The following is a 17,956-nucleotide window of genomic DNA, read 5'->3' on the forward strand; positions in this document are numbered from 1 at the left end:
TGCAGCATTCGTAAAAGAAATGCGGCATCAGATTTTTTATTTGATTCTTATTGTGTACCTGTTTAATACCACATTAAATTGCTTTTTTTATTTTATTTACAGCACTACCAGATTTCTTCTTACATTATTCGATGTAGGCAAATTCAAACATTAAATATTTAACTTCCTAATCCGTGATTTCAAAATAAATCTGCAGTTCTGAAGTGGTCCAAATACAGAATACATGTAAGAAATAAATTTTGTTTTTTTATTATATACTTATATTTAATTTCATTTACTAGGAGTAAAAATTGAAGTGTGTGTCTTGGGCAATCACAAAAAAGCAGACTTCATCCACGTTTATAATGCAATGTTTTGTTTTTATTCATTTGTGTTGTAATGTGCTCTGCTATGAAAGAGGAATGTCAACAGAAATTAGTTATGGACCTGCTATAAGAGACCACAGCGTTCCAATAACTACTCAAAACAATGTACATACATATTATAAAAAAAATAATAAAGTAATGCTTTGGTCCGGATGAAACATATAATGCAAGTCAAAAACATCTGCTGGGCAAAGACTCAAATTACACAACACATGGTTTCAGCCACTCCATTGAATACATTATTTGGAGAAATGTTTATGGTCACAGATTTAACATTATTATGCTTAAGAAAACACAGGGATATACATATTATTTATTATTATTATTATTATTACAAATGATGTAAAAAATAAGAACCACAATTAACCCATATTTTGAAAGTACAGAACAGAACTCAAAATCTTACAAAATAGGGAGACAGACAGGACATATTCATAGATTAGGATAAAAAGTTTGCAAAAGAAACCCAAAATATAGAAAGCCCTTATTTGTTAATAGCCACCATGATAAAAAAAAAAGAAGAGTCCACAAAATTAATCTCTCCACTCAGAGTTGTGAAATAACACACTTGTGTAAGGAATGCCAAGATAATGTAACTAAGCAGATTTTTCACAGAGTTTGAAACATTTCAAAGAAAAGGCATTCAGGGGAGAAAGATCGTAACAGAACTGGAAGGCACTGCAGGTTTATAACAAAGTCAATAAAAGAGACATCTTTGTAGACAATAACAAGAGAAAGCAGTTGAATTAAGATATGTTGATCTGCCAAGATTGTGTCAAACCATGGTTAACTGAATCACTCTTGCCTTTAACGGTTGTCATTTCCTGGTCCAAACACTTAGGTATTTTTAGGAACAGAGTTCCTTTATAAACATTTTAAAACTGTTTAATCATTTGCCCTGCTTTCAAAATGATCTTGTTTTACCATGTTTTAAACTAAATAAGCAAAAACCTTCATTTTGGTAACACTTTGATTTACTATGGTAAATTATCAGAAATACCACCTGCTTCCCTTAAATAACTTTACCTATAACACAGTGAGATGAAGTAAGGCAATATTAGTTCACAGCAATAAAGTGTTCAATCGACCACTTAATCCAAGAATTACTGAAGGGAGTAGTCTTAGTAGAATTTATACTAGAATCCAGCTCCAAAAAAATAATAATTAAAAAAAATCCAGATTTAGTTAATTCTCACCCCGAAATTAAAAACAATTTTAAAATGTTGCAAGAGAATTTTAAAAATAGTGTACAGGTAAGAATCATTAATTTATTACATCAAATTCTGTATACGAACCTGCGCTTCATGTTATAAGAGTACATTTTACTTGGTTAATGTTTTTTTTTAAAAGCATGTATTTTTTTAATTCAAAAACAATAATTGATGTCAAACACGCTTCACAAAATAGAGCAGCTGGAGGGGTATTTAGGGGCATAAACTTTGTTATCCATCCCATATACAAAATAGTTATAATCCTGTCCTTTGTAGTCGTAGAAGGCGTGAGTCAGAGGAATGAGCTCAATGGTTTGACGCTGCGGAGGAAAAGAGAAGAATTGACTTTTCTGCCAGGATATCAGCACAATACTTTGTCGTCACTGCATATTATTCTCGACGTCTGTCCCTGTTACATGAGGATTGCAGACACATCAGGCAAGAGATGGTGAAGAGTCCAAATAATCGTGAGAGACTGAGACTATTTATTAATAAATTCCGTTTGATTGAAAATCACTCTCTCTCTCTTTTGATTATTTGATGGAATGGACTGAACTCCTTATGGTCAACATATATGCAGTCCCAGAAGGAAAGTTTCTGCTTACACAGACAACAGACACTGGCAGAGAGTGCGACTCACCTGCTGAAGGATGCGGTTAACTGAGGAGAAAGTGGATAAGTGCTCCTGGTTTCCCCTCTTTGAGGCCTCACAGATCTCCTCATCTGGAAAGCCCACTATGGGGTAAACCTGTAAGACCACAAAAAGTGTATACTGATGCACACTGCGACTCACCCATAGCAGGATATTCTTAATACTCTTTAACATACTTAGAACTAGACCAAATCCAACCTTTAACGTACCCGCGAATAACAAAGCACAAACCTGAATCTTATCCAGTTTCATTTCAGAAGAATAACTAATTCTAATAAAAAGTGCAATTTCTGTTTTGTTTTTCTAAACAGACACATTCTGGCCAAGCATGGATCTGGCAATGGTTAGCGATGACATTGCTGCCTATTGGCTTGCCACATACTAAACACACACAATAAAATCTCCCCCAATTTATATTAAACCAGGTTTGATTCTAAATGTGAACTTATGAACCACCTACAATATTCCCTTACCAAGATGCTTTCATCAACAAAGAATGGATCTCCAGCCACCTTCTCAAATTTCTTGACAGGAAAGTCAGGTATCCGATCTGGGACGTACTCAAACACGTGGTTTTTCCTGGAAGAAGAGATGGGGAGGGGAGGTAAATAAATAAAACCAAAACGAATGTTTATGTATTAGACATTTGCAAATGGTCCGGTCAGATCTATGCTCAGTTCTAAAACAAATGTTTATTGTGGCCCAGAGTCCTACAAAAGGAAATGTTGATGCTGGACCATATTTTCAAGTTTTTAACCAACTTATTTATGTATATTATGGGTCTGATGTTAAATGTATCAGTGCTAGTATAGAATGTCATGCCAATGAGTGTTCCTTCGAACGAATAAACAGCCAAATGGAATCTAAAGAGAGAGCATGAAGAGATATTTAAACCCTACATGGTTCTCTCTTTTCTGAATGTGAAGAGACTGTGGTTATACACATACAGTCCACCCCTATGTATCCTTTAAACTAAACATGTTGCTTTCTCACACAAACTGAATAGTGGTCCATCTTTTTCCGTTATACTTGTACCTGTGGAGAAAAGGACACCTTTTTATATATTAAACTGTATTTGTTTACCATGTGACAGTCAGCTGAATGAAATGCATCAGGTTTTTTTTCCCATTACAAGAAGGGCATGTTTTATGTCCTCTTCCAGAGCAGAAGGTGCATCTAAGAGAAGAGCAACACGGAAATGTAAATGTTACAATATATGAGTTTTCTTGTGAAATTTTCAATGCTCTACCTACAACAGGAAAGCAAAGTAGTTTTATTTTTAATAGACACATTTTCCTAACAAGAGGCATCAAAACAAAAGAAGGTATACAAACTGACTAACCCAAGATGCATCAGTACGGCCCTTGAAACAGTTAACAAATTCTATGCATCTTGGCAAAAGACAAACTTAATGAACGGGAGATAGAGATGTGTGATTGTGAAGGAAGAACAAGTTCCCCTTGCCTAATTACCAACTTTGTGAATGCAAATGCATTATAGTTCATGCTGTTTGTATGTATATGTATGGGGCTGCACAGAAACGAGTGTAGCTTCTTATAGACATCAGTGTTTATTGTGTGGCAATACCTTGTGGAAGCATGATCGGGAAGATCAGGGAAATGCTTAAAATGTATAAAATGCGCATGTTTTTTTTTCTTTATCTGGTGTTGTACTTGCTGGTTTTAACAACTCTTTCAATGATTAAAGCAAAAGTGTATGTTATCTTGATCACTGGGTGCACACATATTTGAATGGTGATTAAGAGAATGTAAATTACTATTACTTCTTTATATTAGCTATGACATGTGGTAGTGGTACAGCTCAATGGGAGGAGCTACAGGCCCTATAATGGCTATAAGCTCGGCACAGAGCTCATTCAAAGAGAGGGAGGGAGAGAGAGGGGATTGGACAAGATCCTCAGTGTGTTATGAAGTTCCAAATATCCAGATTATGGATTATCTAAAGATTTGTGCTTGTTGATTTGATTTGTTATTCCTTTGTTTTGTCACAAGCCATTGTTGGAGTTACTCTACACTGACCACCCGGACACACTTACAGTGATATTCAAGAGAAATTGAGTAATTGAAAAATTAAACTGGCCAATGTTTAAAAAAAACTAAAAACTAAAAAAACACCTGTACCTTTTCCGGCCTGATCCGTGACAGCTCGTGCATCTATTGTTTTGGTGTCGACCAGAGCCATGGCAGAAGGTACACCGCGTCTGCAACAAGAAGAAAAAACAAACAAAATAAACAAATGGGACTTGCTTTTCCCATGTTCACACCATTATCAAATGTCCCATCCGTGTCCATTAATAAGACATAGAAGGTTTGCCCACACTTTGCCAAATGGGAAAAACAATAAATCAGTCATTTGTCTATTTTGACTTAAACTTATAGATACATCTTTTCAATCCAAACTACACACATGTCTATACCAAGTTATCCTAAACTTATAGGAGTTTTAAACTGCCTGGGCCCCAGATGCGCTCGTACCTTATTAAACGGAAATTACAGAGGCAAAGACACAGTGCGGCATAGTACATCCTTGTTTCATGTTACACTCTAGTCTACAGAATACACATTGTATTCAAAACCAAGAAGAGGTTTATGCTGGCCTAGGGTGTACATCAATGCCTGCTATTTAAACTAATCACAGAGTCTTAGTTGCTTTACTGAAGCATATTTTGATTGTCCAAAATGTGCAAATACAACTGGGCGTGAATTCCTGTCAAGCAGGTTTGATTATAGTCTTAAATGGGTTTGTTTATTTTGCAACAGTTAATCAACATTGGCATGCAATCTGAAGAGCAACCACAACGAGCTAAAACATGTATAATACTTGCTTAACTCTCACACAGTGTTTTTACTTGCTGAATGAGGATGTTACTGTGGTCTGGACCAGGGCCAGCCCTAGCCTTTTGGGGGCCATAGGTGACATTTGATTGTGGGGCCCCCCACTTCGTTGCAAAACATCTTTATGGCGGATAGAAATTATTTAGGTAAAACTAAAACACACATTTTTTTTTTTACATTATAGTGCACCATTGAAATAACAGCAATAACTAATAAACAGTTTAGGCAAAAAACAACCACACCAAAAATACACTATATTACACAGTGCACATTAAAAAACTAAATTAAATAATAAATACTACACTATCAAAAATCATTAGCTGACAACTAGGAACTACTACTGTAGTAGTTAACTACAAGATAATCAGAAGCTGTAGGCATTCAGGGTTATGTTAGTAGATGGATTATGAACTGGTTGATGTATAGGAAACAGAGGGTGTCGATTAGAGGAGTCACTTCTAACTGGAGTGAGGTTGTTAGTGAAGTTGCACAGGGATCAGTACTAGGGCCTTTGCTTTTTCTAATCTATATTAATGATCTGGACTCTGGGATAGTTAGCAAACTTGTCAAATTTGCAGATGATACTAAAATAGGTCGCTCATTAGATACAATCTCGGCAGCACAGGCTATTCAAAGGGACTAAAATAATATTCAGTTGTGGGCCGACACCTGGCAGATGAAATTCAATGTGGACAAGTGCAAGGTAATACATGCAGGTAACACAAATGTCCACTATAATTACACTATGGGAAGAACAGAACGTGATGAAGTATCGCAGAATTGAGAACAAGGGCAGTAATGTTCAGACTGTACAACGCACTAGTTAGAGCTCATCTGGATACTGTGTACAGTTCTGGGCTCCACACTTCAAGAAAGATATCGCTGCTCTAGAGGCAGTTCAGAGGAGAGCAACCAGACTTATTCCAGGTCTGAAGGGAATGTCCTACTGAGAGACTGAGGAACTGAACCTTTTCACCCTGGAACAGAGGAGACTACGTGTGGACTTGATTCAAGTCTTCAAAATCATGAAAGGCATTGACCACATCAAACCAGAGGAGCTTTTCCAGATCAGCAGGGACACACGCACCCGGGGACACAAATCGAAATTGGGCTTCAAGGCATTCAAGACAGAAAACAGAAGACACTTCTTCACACAGAGAGTTGTCACAATCTGGAACAAATTCCCCAGGGATGTGGTGAAGCTGAAAGTCTGGGAACATTTAAAAATAGACTGGATAGGATCCTTGGATCACTCAGTTATTAATGGACACCAAACGAGCGTGATGGGTCGAATGGCCACCTCTCGTTTGTAAATCCCTTATGTTCTTAATCATTATCATCATTTGGATGGCAACTGGCAGTAGGCTAGCTATCACAGTGATGTGACCCTCCAACAGAAAACCAGTCACATTGCCAAATTAATTATTACTTAATCTGATTGAGTTGGATTATTGCTTTATATATAATTTGTTAAAATATGTGAATTCCTCACAACACTTTAACTTTAAAGTCCCACTATTTGGAATTTACAAAACACAGAAAACGGCTGTTAAAGTTCGGCTGACATTGTTTTCATAAACTTCTTAGCAATATACACGTATATCCAGTGGCGTAATTAGGGGGGCATATCATATTTGAAGTGCAAACGGAGCTCCCCACACTGGATTCAAACCTAACACATCAGGCGCTCGGAACACCCCAATACTGTCTATACGTGCTAGGCCAATCGGTTGGATATGTCGAAGCAGAAGACTTAACACTACTGATTTATTCGGAGGGTTATGTCACTTGTAATATGCTCATATTACAAGTGATGTTCAGTGAGCTAAAACTACTCAAAACATATTTGCGCTTCACTATGACAGAAGACAGGCTTTATGGGCTAGCATACCTGTACATAAATAAGGACCTCAAACTAATTTATGGAGATATTTTGTTATTGATTAATTCTGGCGTCACAACAAGAGACTTGTATTCACCTAGAAACTCCTACATCAGTGGCAGAAACAGCTGATTTCCAATGAAGACACATATTTCTAACAGGTTGTGCATCCTCACCCGTTACAATTACAGAACTGCAACAAAATATATCTGTGATTGGCAAGCACCAGAAACGCGTCTAGTTTTCCTGCATAATGTCGGTTGATGTGTAATTTTTCACTGGATGTGTAGTGATATGTGGTTGTGAAGCAAATATATGTTTGAGTCAAAATCGCCCTGATTAAATCGAAGTCAAAGTTTTGCGAAATGACACAGAATCTCACCTTTAAGGTCTCCAATTTTCAAACATTTTATGGAGGAATCGCCCGAGACCCCCGGCCTTACTCATTCTGCTACGGACTCATTCTGCCCCACCTCCGCGAATTCCTGGCTACGCCACTGTCTATAATATATCTCTACCTTGCGCCTTCTCTTGTCTCCTCTTTCTCTTTTCTGCACCCAACGGGTATGCTCTTTTAAAAGATGCCAGTGAACCCATTCATGAGATTTTATAAAATATGTGAAGTTCACCGTTACTCACCTTTCCACTGCCAGTACAGTGAGTGCATCGAACTCGGCCTCTTCCGTGACAACGGTGACAAGGCTGAAACAATATTTTTAAAAACATGTTAAAGGCTTTTATTTTTCCTTAGCGGGACCAATTGTTCCAGAAATGACCTATAGATGAAAATCATGTGCAGCCGTTACTTCTGACTATACTTTTCATGTACAGATGAAAACATTCCTGTCACGACCAAAACAAGTGGTTCACATTTTAAGTCATCTCCGCCTTTGCCTGCAACCCTTTTTTCACAGATCCTTTCCCTTTGTTTTTCTGTGGTATTATATTACATCGATATTTCCAAAAATATTCCAAAAGAGTTCAGAGACGTTTGCCAGTAGTAAACAAAGTAGTAATTCAAAGTAATTCCAAAATAAACACAACTGAACTAACCACTCCCCAAATAATTAAACATTTTGTGCCTTTTGTGAATCGATGTTACTGTTATAATGCAGTGGGTAAGAACCTCTTTATGAGGAAGTCAGTATATCCCGATATACACACATAAATGTACCATGTGGCCACCCATACAAAACAGGGATGAGTACCAAATCTCCACATCAATATAGCAATAGACAATCCTCAGCACAGATACTTAATATAACCCCCCGACACCAAAAAATAAGACAAGCCACTTGCTTTAAAGTAATTTACATAGCCACTTTTTTGTATTCCAAAGATACCAGTTTAAATGCCAAACCAACATCCAGACACAGAAAACAAATCTTCTGAGATGGACTACAAAACAGTAAATTATATTAAATGAGACCACAGCATCCTTTCTCCTTTACATTCCAAGTAAGCCCACAATTTCTAACCCAAACCTCTAATGAAACCATTGGTTTTAGAGATTTAACTTTTTCCATTTGTTTTCAACCCCTCTAAAAATGCAAATTTCAGATTTCTTTCAGATACAAATTCAAGGTAACTCAGGAAAACAAATTGTTGAAAAAATATCACATTAAGCTATTTATTCGTCAAGTGCAACTAAAAGACAAAAAACGTAGCTCTGACAAGCCCTGCACTACCCCATCGCTGGCACAGGCTAACAAGGGTGTTCTTGGCTCGGGTGCTACACCTTACCCTGACGAACGAGGAGTGGGGCACCTTGACTTTCACCTTGGAGTCTGTGTATGTGGGGGGGACTTCCACCACAACGTCCCAGGGAGGGGGACTAATGCCATACTGGGGACCGTCCAAAAACTGATCTGAGGAGGCAAAATGAGAAAATTGTAGACACTGAGACAAACTGTGCCAATAAGCAAGCACTAGTAGGGGACAAAGAAAGAAAAGACACAGATTTATTTCATTCATTTTGTTCTTAACTGACATTGCTATGAAGGTGTCGGGATATTAAGAATAAGATGGTCTTTATTTTCTGTAATCAGCATTTTCAAGGTGTGGAAATCTGAAACGCATTAATTATTAGTACGTAGGTAGGTCTTTTAAAAATGCAGTACAAAAATCAGCACAAAATGGATAGCAATCATTGGTAAGCACCATTCAACATTTTGGATTGAAAACATATCATCATCTATCTGTTGATTTTTGGTCAGCGGTGTAGAGTAGTGGTCAGGGCTTCTGACTCTGTAACAGAGGGTTGCCATATTGCTGCAGTATAAACCCAGCTATATAAATGGGTAATTGTATGTAAAAACAATTAATATTGTAAGTCACACTGGCGTCGGTAGATTAGTGCTGTTTTGGGAATAAACTGAATTCAAGAAGGTCAGAAAATCAATTTCACAAGAACTACAATAACACACAAACAAGTCAGTACTTTATTTTATTGAAAGCATCTTCTCAGAATCCTTCATATAATCAATGTATTATGATTATGGTGCAATAATGCAATATCTAGATAATGTTCTATCTATAATTTGATCAAACCTAAAATCTGACAATTCTCAAATCTCTGGGTATGACAAATGTAGCTCAGATATTATAACTACACTTCTCAAAAAAATTAAGGGAACGCGTAATCATCACAGTATAACTCCAAGTCAGTTAAACTTCAGGGATATCAATCTGTCCAGTTAGGAAGCTTAAGTAATTGTCAATCAATGTCACCTGTCCCCAAAAAGGGAATGGTTTTGCAGGTGGTGGCCACAGACAATTGCTCTCTCCTTATCCTTCCTGACTGATTCTTCTCTAGTTTTGCATTTTGCTAGTGTCCTTGTAACTACTGGTAGCATGAGGCGGTACCTGCAGCCCATTCAGGTTGCACAGGTAGTCCAGCTCCTCCAGGATGGCACATCCATACATGCCGTCACAAGAAGGTTTGATGTGTCTCCCTGTACAGTCTCAAGAGCATGGAGGAGATACCAAGAAACGGGCCGTTACACGAGGAGAGCTGGACAGGGCCGTAAAAGGGCATCAACCCAGAAGCAGGACCGGTATCTGCTCCTTTGTGCGAGGAGGAACAGGAGGAGCACTGCCAGAGCCCTACAAAATGACCTCCAGCGGATTACTGGTGTGCATGTTGCTGACCAAACTGTCAGAAACAGACTCCATGAGGGTGGTCTGACGTCCTCTAGTGGGACCTGAGCTCACAGCCCAGCACCGTGCAGCTCGATTGGCATTCGCCAGAGAACACCAGAATTGGCAGGTCCGCCACTGGCGCCCCGTTCTCTTCACAGATGAGAGCAGGTTCACACTGAGCACATGTGACAGACGTGTAAGAGTCTGGAGGCGGCATGGTGAACGTTATGCTGCCTGCAACATCATCCAGCATGACCGGTTTGGCGGTGGGTCAGTGATGGTCTGGGGAGGAATATCCTTGGAGGGTGTGCATATCCGTTGTCGGGAGTGCATACAGGCACGTGGGGGCCATACACACTACTGAGTCACATTATGAGTTGCCGTGATGAAATTTCAATTGTTTACTTTGATGTTCGGTGTGAGTTTGAATCCAGCCCTCAATCGGTTGGTGATTTTGGTTTCCATTGACTGTTGTTACGTCATTTTGTGCTCAACGAATTACACAATGTACAGTACAGATTTTGATCTTTAATATATTTCCTTCATCGAGATCCGATGTGGGATTTAAGTGTTCCCTTAATTTTTTTAAGCAGTGTAGTTTTTTTTTTTAAACTAACAAAGGGCTCCTTCGAATCACATACCACAATACCCATTAAAAGAATAAGAAAACACTTTGACTGTATCCAACATCAGTACACATACACTCACCTAAAGGATTATTAGGAACACCTGTTCAATTTCTCATTAATGCAATTATCTAACCAACCAATCACATGGCATTTGCTTCAATGCATTTAGGGGTGTGGTCCTGGTCAAGACAATCTCCTGAACTCCAAACTGAATGTCTGAATGGGAAAGAAAGGCGATTTAAGCAATTTTGAGCGTGGCATGGTTGTTGGTGCCAGACGGGCCGGTCTGAGTATTTCACAATCTGCTCAGTTAATGGGATTTTCACGCACAACCAATTCTAGGGTTTACAAAGAATGGTGTGAAAAGGGAAAAACATCCAGTATGCGGCAGTCCTGTGGGCGAAAATGCCTTGTTGATGCTAGAGGTCAGAGGAGAATGGGCCGACTGATTCAAGCTGATAGAAGAGCAACTTTGACTGAAATAACCACTCGTTACAACCGAGGTATGCAGCAAAGCATTTGTGAAGCCACAACACGTACAACCTTGAGGCGGATGGGCTACAACAGCAGAAGACCCCACCGGGTACCACTCATCTCCACTACAAATAGGAAAAAGAGGCTACAATTTGCACAAGCTCACCAAAATTGGACAGTTGAAGACTGGAAAAATGTTGCCTGGTCTGAGGAGTCTCGATTTCTGTCGAGTCAGAATTTGGCGTAAACAGAATGAGAACATGGATCCATCATGCCTTGTTACCACTGTGCAGGCTGCTGGTGGTGGTGTAATGGTGTGGGGGATGTTTTCTTGGCACACTTTAGGCCCCTTAGTGCCAATTGGGCATCGTTTAAATGCCACGGCCTACCTGAGCATTGTTTCTGACCATGTCCATCCCTTTATGACCACCATGTACCCATCCTCTGATGGCTACTTCCAGCAGGATAATGCACCATGTCACAAAGGTCGAATCATTTCAAATTGGTTTCTTGAACATGACAATGAGTTCACTGTACTAAACTGGCCCCCACAGTCACCAGATCTCAACCCAATAGAGCATCTTTGGGATGTGGTGGAACGGGAGCTTCGTGCCCTGGATGTGCATCCCACAAATCTCCATCAACTGCAAGATGCTATCCTATCAATATGGGCCAACATTTCTAAAGAATGCTTTCAGCACCTTGTTGAATCAATGCCATGTAGAATTAAGGCAGTTCTGAAGGCGAAAGGGGGTCAAACACAGTATTAGTATGGTGTTCCTAATAATCCTTTAGGTGAGTGTATATGCTCCATTGTTCTAGATTATTTTTAAGTAGTGCCATTGATTCTTCTTTTCTTTCCTTCATTGGTGTGGATAGTGAAGTATAGTACAACACAGCTATACTGAAGAAAACATGTTGGAAACTTCAGCGCCTTAAACAAGAACTTCCTCACATTGTACAATATACATTGTATACACTGTCATTGTGTGCATGTGCGTCATACCAGTATAAGGCTCGAACTCCCAAGCACTGGCTCTGGATTCTGCAAATGTTTCCAAGCGATACTGGAAAGAGAGAAAGAAATGAAAAATCCTGATAATGATTTGCACTCATGTAACATAAAATAAAAGTGGTCACAGATTGCTAATAATTCCATGGTCAAATTGCCTAGAATTACACTGCAGTCATAATCCCAGGATATCACAGGTCAAAGGTTTTGTTGAAACTAAGCCTTGTTATTGTTATAAGGACTTGTGCGTCACATTTAATGACAAGCTGGAGGCTTTGTGTTGTTTTTGTGTAAATAAAAAGCTTTCAGGCATTAATTATCCATTGAAGAATTACCTCCCCTTTGGTGAACTCCAAATAAACTGTAGATAACTACCCAAAGTATATGCAAGAGGGAAAAAATAAGAGAGTCTATCCCCTACCAACAGTAAATACAAACACAAAAGTAGATACCCGGTACACTGTGAAGGGTTTTAGATCCTTAAAAACCAGATCCCTGGCCGGTTTGCTCCTGTAGGTCCATTTCTTGTCCACAAACTGGAGAAGAGCTTCTCTCGCGATTTCTTCAGACACTGTGGGCACCCTACCGAACAGTAAGGGTAAGTCGCAGCAATGGGACGTTGTGGTGAGGGGGAGTGAGGTGTCAGTTCAGGCTTCTGAACGTGTGACAGAAACGAAGTGAGTCTGGTTGGGTCATGCGAAGAAGAAACTGAGGATCCTAAAATTGACATATTTATAAGCCAAAATAACAAAGCATAACTTGAATGGCCTAATGCCCCATATCAGAGGTGCTTAATCCTGAATCGGCAGGGCAGGGTTTCATTTCACTGGAGCTCCTAATGGTCTAAATCAATTCATTATAACATTAATTTGACAAATTAAGCTTTTAATACTATGGAATTGAAGGGTTCAGTTTAACCAGCAAACATGACACTGTGGAATCTAGAGCCTGGTCATCTTACCTCACATGAGGAACAGCAGCATTCCGGTCATGTTCTGGTATGGGAACACGGTCAGGAGGAGGCGGGTACAACTTGTCTATGTCGTCTGAAAAGAGAAGCAGACCCAGCAGAGTTGATAAACTTTCAACAAGATCACATGAGGATCTGTGTGACATTCCGAAACACTCATCCGTTTGAAAGATCAAACACCCAGCACGATCCAAAACTAATTTGCTCTTTACACAGCACCGAAACCACGCAAGGGCTCGTCATTGGAATACAAAATCCTGTCAGACACTTTCAAAAGACTCTGTAACGAATGCCCGTAAATCAGCAATATAATCGAATATTGGCGTAATAAATGACATGGCGTTTTAAACAGTCCTCTTTAACATTACATTATTTAAGAAATGTCTGCTGCTCTGCCTTTCCTCAACCCACCTAAATTCATAGGACAATATAAAAAATATATATTCAAAAATAGTTCAAGTCAGTGGAAGTTTTGCAATGTCTTCCAACACTCTTTGGCTTATTATCCTTACATTAATATCAGGTTTGAAGTGAGTCACAGTTGGGCTGGATATGGTCAGACATAACGCAGACAGATGCTATTTAAGCAGTCTCTCACTGTATCCCACCATCCTGAACTGTCCTGAACACCCACTATATGAACTTTTGCTCAAAGGCTGCTAAGCTGAAAGCAACAGACACATTTTGCCAGCAGCCTTAGCCATTAAATTGAGATGATCAAAAGAGAGACCTTAACCTCGTGAGCTGGTTAAACACCTTGGAAACATCTGGATAAATGCAAACACTCTTTTGAATTCCATTTTTGTTTGGTTCCACTTGGTTAGCATGTTGTGCATTATCACCTGCAGTAAAAGCCTCAATCACGATACAGAAAACAACTGATCTGATCTAACGTGTATTGCTCCATTTAGATTTTCCGTTTCATTCAGAAGCGGCATTCTCTCAAAATAGGTTCAATGAAAGGTGAACAAACAAAACACTGTGAACTGAGAACAAAGAAAAGTAGATTTGTGAAAGTGCTTACCTCCATTTTTGGGAGTCTCCTCGTAACCGGACACATCATCAAACAAGCCGGGTGGGGGCGCTGTGGGGCCTTCATCCAGAATATCTGGATCAAACTCTGGGAAATAGTAAAAATAGGGATTACACAGACCATTGGTGTGGAAGGTTGCAGAAAAGGAGAACTTGCAGGAATAGCATGGTGTGAAAAGCTACATTATTCGTCTTCTCAAGTGTTGACACCAGGGGATAGCTTATTCCAATTTTGAGTATGAAAGCTTCAACAGCTATACAGGAAGGAACCAGTTTTTTCCTAAAGTTATAAAATGTTATCAGATTTCAAAAAGTAATGCTCTGTTCTCTCAACAGCTTGAACTCCATATATCCTTGTTTTGATTAACCCTTTACATTTGTGTTGCTTAATTTGTGCGGTGTCATTTGTTAGAATGATATTTTCTCAGAATATATTTACCAAGCTTTTAAAATTAGCCTTCTTAACCAAAAAACAGGCAATTGCTTGCTTTGGAAAAGTTTCACAATAAAACTTTTGCCACCACATAAATTACCAAAGAACACCAATCAATTTGAATGGGAAAATGGCATTCAGCCATCACTTCTCAGAGAAATTGAAGACAAATGACCTACACTGAACTCTTTGTATTTAACTCCAGCAAAATGAAAAAACTTGCTCCCCATATTTTATATATCTGTGACTTACTAATAGTACAAAAAATATATATTTATCAAGACTGCAATGAATAATTCTAACATATAAAATGCATTTCCTGACCACATATGACACATTGTGCCATGTGTAAAAATGGGAGATAAATGAGACTGCAAGTCCCATCTTGAGAACAAAAGGCAATGGGTGAATACAGGAAAAACAGCCTGACTGTGGGACAGTACTGACATTTAAAGAATGGTTTCAAGATACAATGTCAAAAACCTGAAAAACATGGAAAAGGGATTAGCTTGGTGATACATTTGAGTTTGTGAGTTTAACCTATGCAAAAATTTTGGAGCAATGTATTCACTGAAGTATTTTTGGTCAGTCCGTTTTTTGGTTTGTTTTCTTATCTGACATAACAGTTCACTTCCATCAGTCTCTGCCAAGGTTGACAGCTAATCAGAGATGAGCAGAAGCAGCTGTTGCGACATTGGCTGTGGAACGGCTGTGATTGTGCAAATGTATACACATCCTTAACTAGCAAGCATCATTTAGCAGTTACAATCATTTTATACAAAAATAGAAAATATGCAAACTGAAATGGAGTTCCCCTACATGATTAATGGAAAAACACAGAAAGAAAAGAAATACGTAAACAATGTAGAGAACTGCTAATCTGTGGCACCATTTATAATAGAACAATGTTCCAAAAATACATTGGTTAATGGGTGTGTGCCAAACTCACAATACAATTTTAAATTAAGTATATTATGTCTTTAGAAAGCACTGTACAGTGCATAACATTTGACCTGCAAGATCAGGGGAGTTGATAAGGCTAGGCTTTCCAAATAGCTTGTTCTGTAACTGTACCATTTAAAATAGACACATTTAAAGGGGTAACAATGTTATAGGTAATCTTTTCTGGGATTATGGGATTTACAGGACGTGATAAACTGAAGGAAAGGTTCAAATGTTTGCATTATAATGCAACATCAGACAAAATATTTAAAACCATTAACTGTACTATGTTGGTTGTATTTGTTTTATATCTCAAATAATACATTCAATAATAGGCAGTCAAACAAAAGTGAAGTCTAGTGATCCTCAGTTTTATGGGAGTCATATTATTTATGTGTTTTTGTTTTTCTTCTTTAAGTTTGGAAAAATGGCTTCGTGCTTAGCAAAACTACTTCAAGTCTTTTAAAATGACTTGCCTATTGATTTTCGGTTGCTGGTCACCACTTATGAAAAGTGGAGAACATTTTCATTTTGACATTGATAGATTTTGACTATCAGAGCTAAAGGGGAGAAAAATCAACAACATTAATCACAATTAAATATTTTCCATATTCATTGGCTTTGAACTGCAATTCCTGGCAGGGAAGGGGGATCTGAAAGGGTTCCCATTCAAGACCCATTATTGCAGATCTATGCAATACTGTTCAAACTAAATATCACACATTTATCTCGAAATTCATGTTTGTATTTCAGATCACATTTGGATTACACATTAAAATATCAATACTGTAAAAAAAAACTTTCATCTGAGAGTTGCACAAAGGATACAGTAAATAAAGCCCTACTTTTTAAGTTAAAGGCGTTTTATGCTGTAAATACCTCGTTTACAATAGCTTCCCACAGAAGAAAACAACAGCATACAACGTCAATCCAAAACTGCACACGAAATGAGAGAACATATAGTCTACACTTCCAGCTATACATGCAAGACTTCTCTAAACGCAGAAAGTATGTCCGTTGTATTGGCGATAGCAAATTAAGTAGATTTGACATGTATAAATGCACAATACGAATGTAATCACAGCTCTGCTTGTTGTGTCACTGTTAACCTGTCTGAATTACACGTCAGTTCCCTGTACCGGGAGGTAACAGGTATGGGTTATTACATTTTCTGCTTTGTGTGCACTACACAGCTCACGTTTGTGTAGCGCAGTTACAGGTCTGCGCTGCTCCACCAATGGAATCGGTGGGATCCTGCAGATCTGCGCAGAATGGGGGAAATCTGCGCCCATGATAGACAGTGGTTCTGTTCAATCTCACCCACAAACACGACCCGTGTAAGTCTAGGGCTCTGCACACTCACTCATTTAACCGGGCAAACACTCAACACGAAACTGTTAACTGTTAAACTGCCATAGCCTTTCCACATCTTATCATGTAACCGCTCACAAAAGAAAAGTAGCCCTGCAGTTTGACTCAAACTTGATGTAACAGACCCACGACAGGAACATCGAGTGTAAATAGATACATGGATCTATGACGGTACTTTGTATTCTCCGTTCAAAGACTAGTACGATTGTCCTTCACTGTGATATATGTGAAGGTTACTTTCCCGAAAACTGCAAGATCCGAGCCCGTGTCGTGTGGCTAGTGTCAGTCCTGCACAGGGACTTCAAAGCGACTCCTCATTGACTCTACTTGCAACTTGCAAGAAACGGACGTGTTTCTCATGCTTGGGGTCGAACTTTGAAATGCAAATGAGAAACTGGATCTGTTGTTCATCATCCCTAACTTTAAAACTGCTGTTGTACTTACCACCAAACTCTTCGTCTTTGCTGTCCATGTGTAAGCCGAAAAAGAAAGCAGTTATTGAAGCAGCACGCCAGGATCCCGCCCTCTTAGGCCCTGCTGTGCGTCCTGCTCCTCCCCGTGTGCGGACACTTCCCGGTCAGCAGAGAGCGGGACGGTGCGCTGTGGCATAGATACCCGAGGCAAATGCAACCTGTGTTTGATACCGTTTGTTTTCTACGAATTACATGTCATTTTCTTCACTGCTCAAGTCAGTTATATGAGGCGTGCATCTAATCAAAAGTTGTGCATTTGGACAGTTTGAACCCTCTATATGTAAAAATGCCTAATTAGGTTTCTGGCTGCACTGTACGTGGTGTAAATTGCTCTCCGTATTTAGTTTCAACCAAGTTTTGCAGTTCCTAATGTATTTGTGTATCCAATTGTATCAGCATTGTGAAAGCCATAGTATTTTGCACCCTTTACCAGTTCTAACATAAAGCAGAGCAGGGAGGCCAACTGGTTGTCTGAGATTCTGCTAAAATACGTTCAGAATCCCAGCATTACAGG

At 38.9% G+C, this 17,956-nt stretch overlaps 1 protein-coding gene across 1 annotated transcript; it reads right to left on the bottom strand.

Moving 5' to 3' along the window:
• Positions 1 to 338: 338 nt before the first annotated feature.
• ssuh2.1 (ssu-2 homolog, tandem duplicate 1) lies at positions 339 to 17,534 on the bottom strand. Its single transcript, XM_066698304.1, has 12 exons — positions 17,414 to 17,534; positions 14,216 to 14,311; positions 13,183 to 13,267; positions 12,674 to 12,803; positions 12,216 to 12,276; positions 8,709 to 8,833; positions 7,605 to 7,667; positions 4,370 to 4,449; positions 3,312 to 3,404; positions 2,702 to 2,807; positions 2,217 to 2,324; positions 339 to 1,896 (listed from the first exon to the last, which is right to left on the bottom strand). The coding sequence occupies exons 1-12, from the start codon at positions 17,439 to 17,441 to the stop codon at positions 1,762 to 1,764; spliced, it is 1,110 nt and encodes a 369-aa protein (XP_066554401.1). The 5' UTR covers positions 17,442 to 17,534; the 3' UTR covers positions 339 to 1,761.
• Positions 17,535 to 17,956: the final 422 nt, after the last annotated feature.

Source organism: Amia ocellicauda, chromosome 3, assembly GCF_036373705.1.
Source record: "Amia ocellicauda isolate fAmiCal2 chromosome 3, fAmiCal2.hap1, whole genome shotgun sequence".
In the NCBI taxonomy this organism is placed as follows: Eukaryota; Metazoa; Chordata; class Actinopteri; order Amiiformes; family Amiidae; genus Amia; species Amia ocellicauda.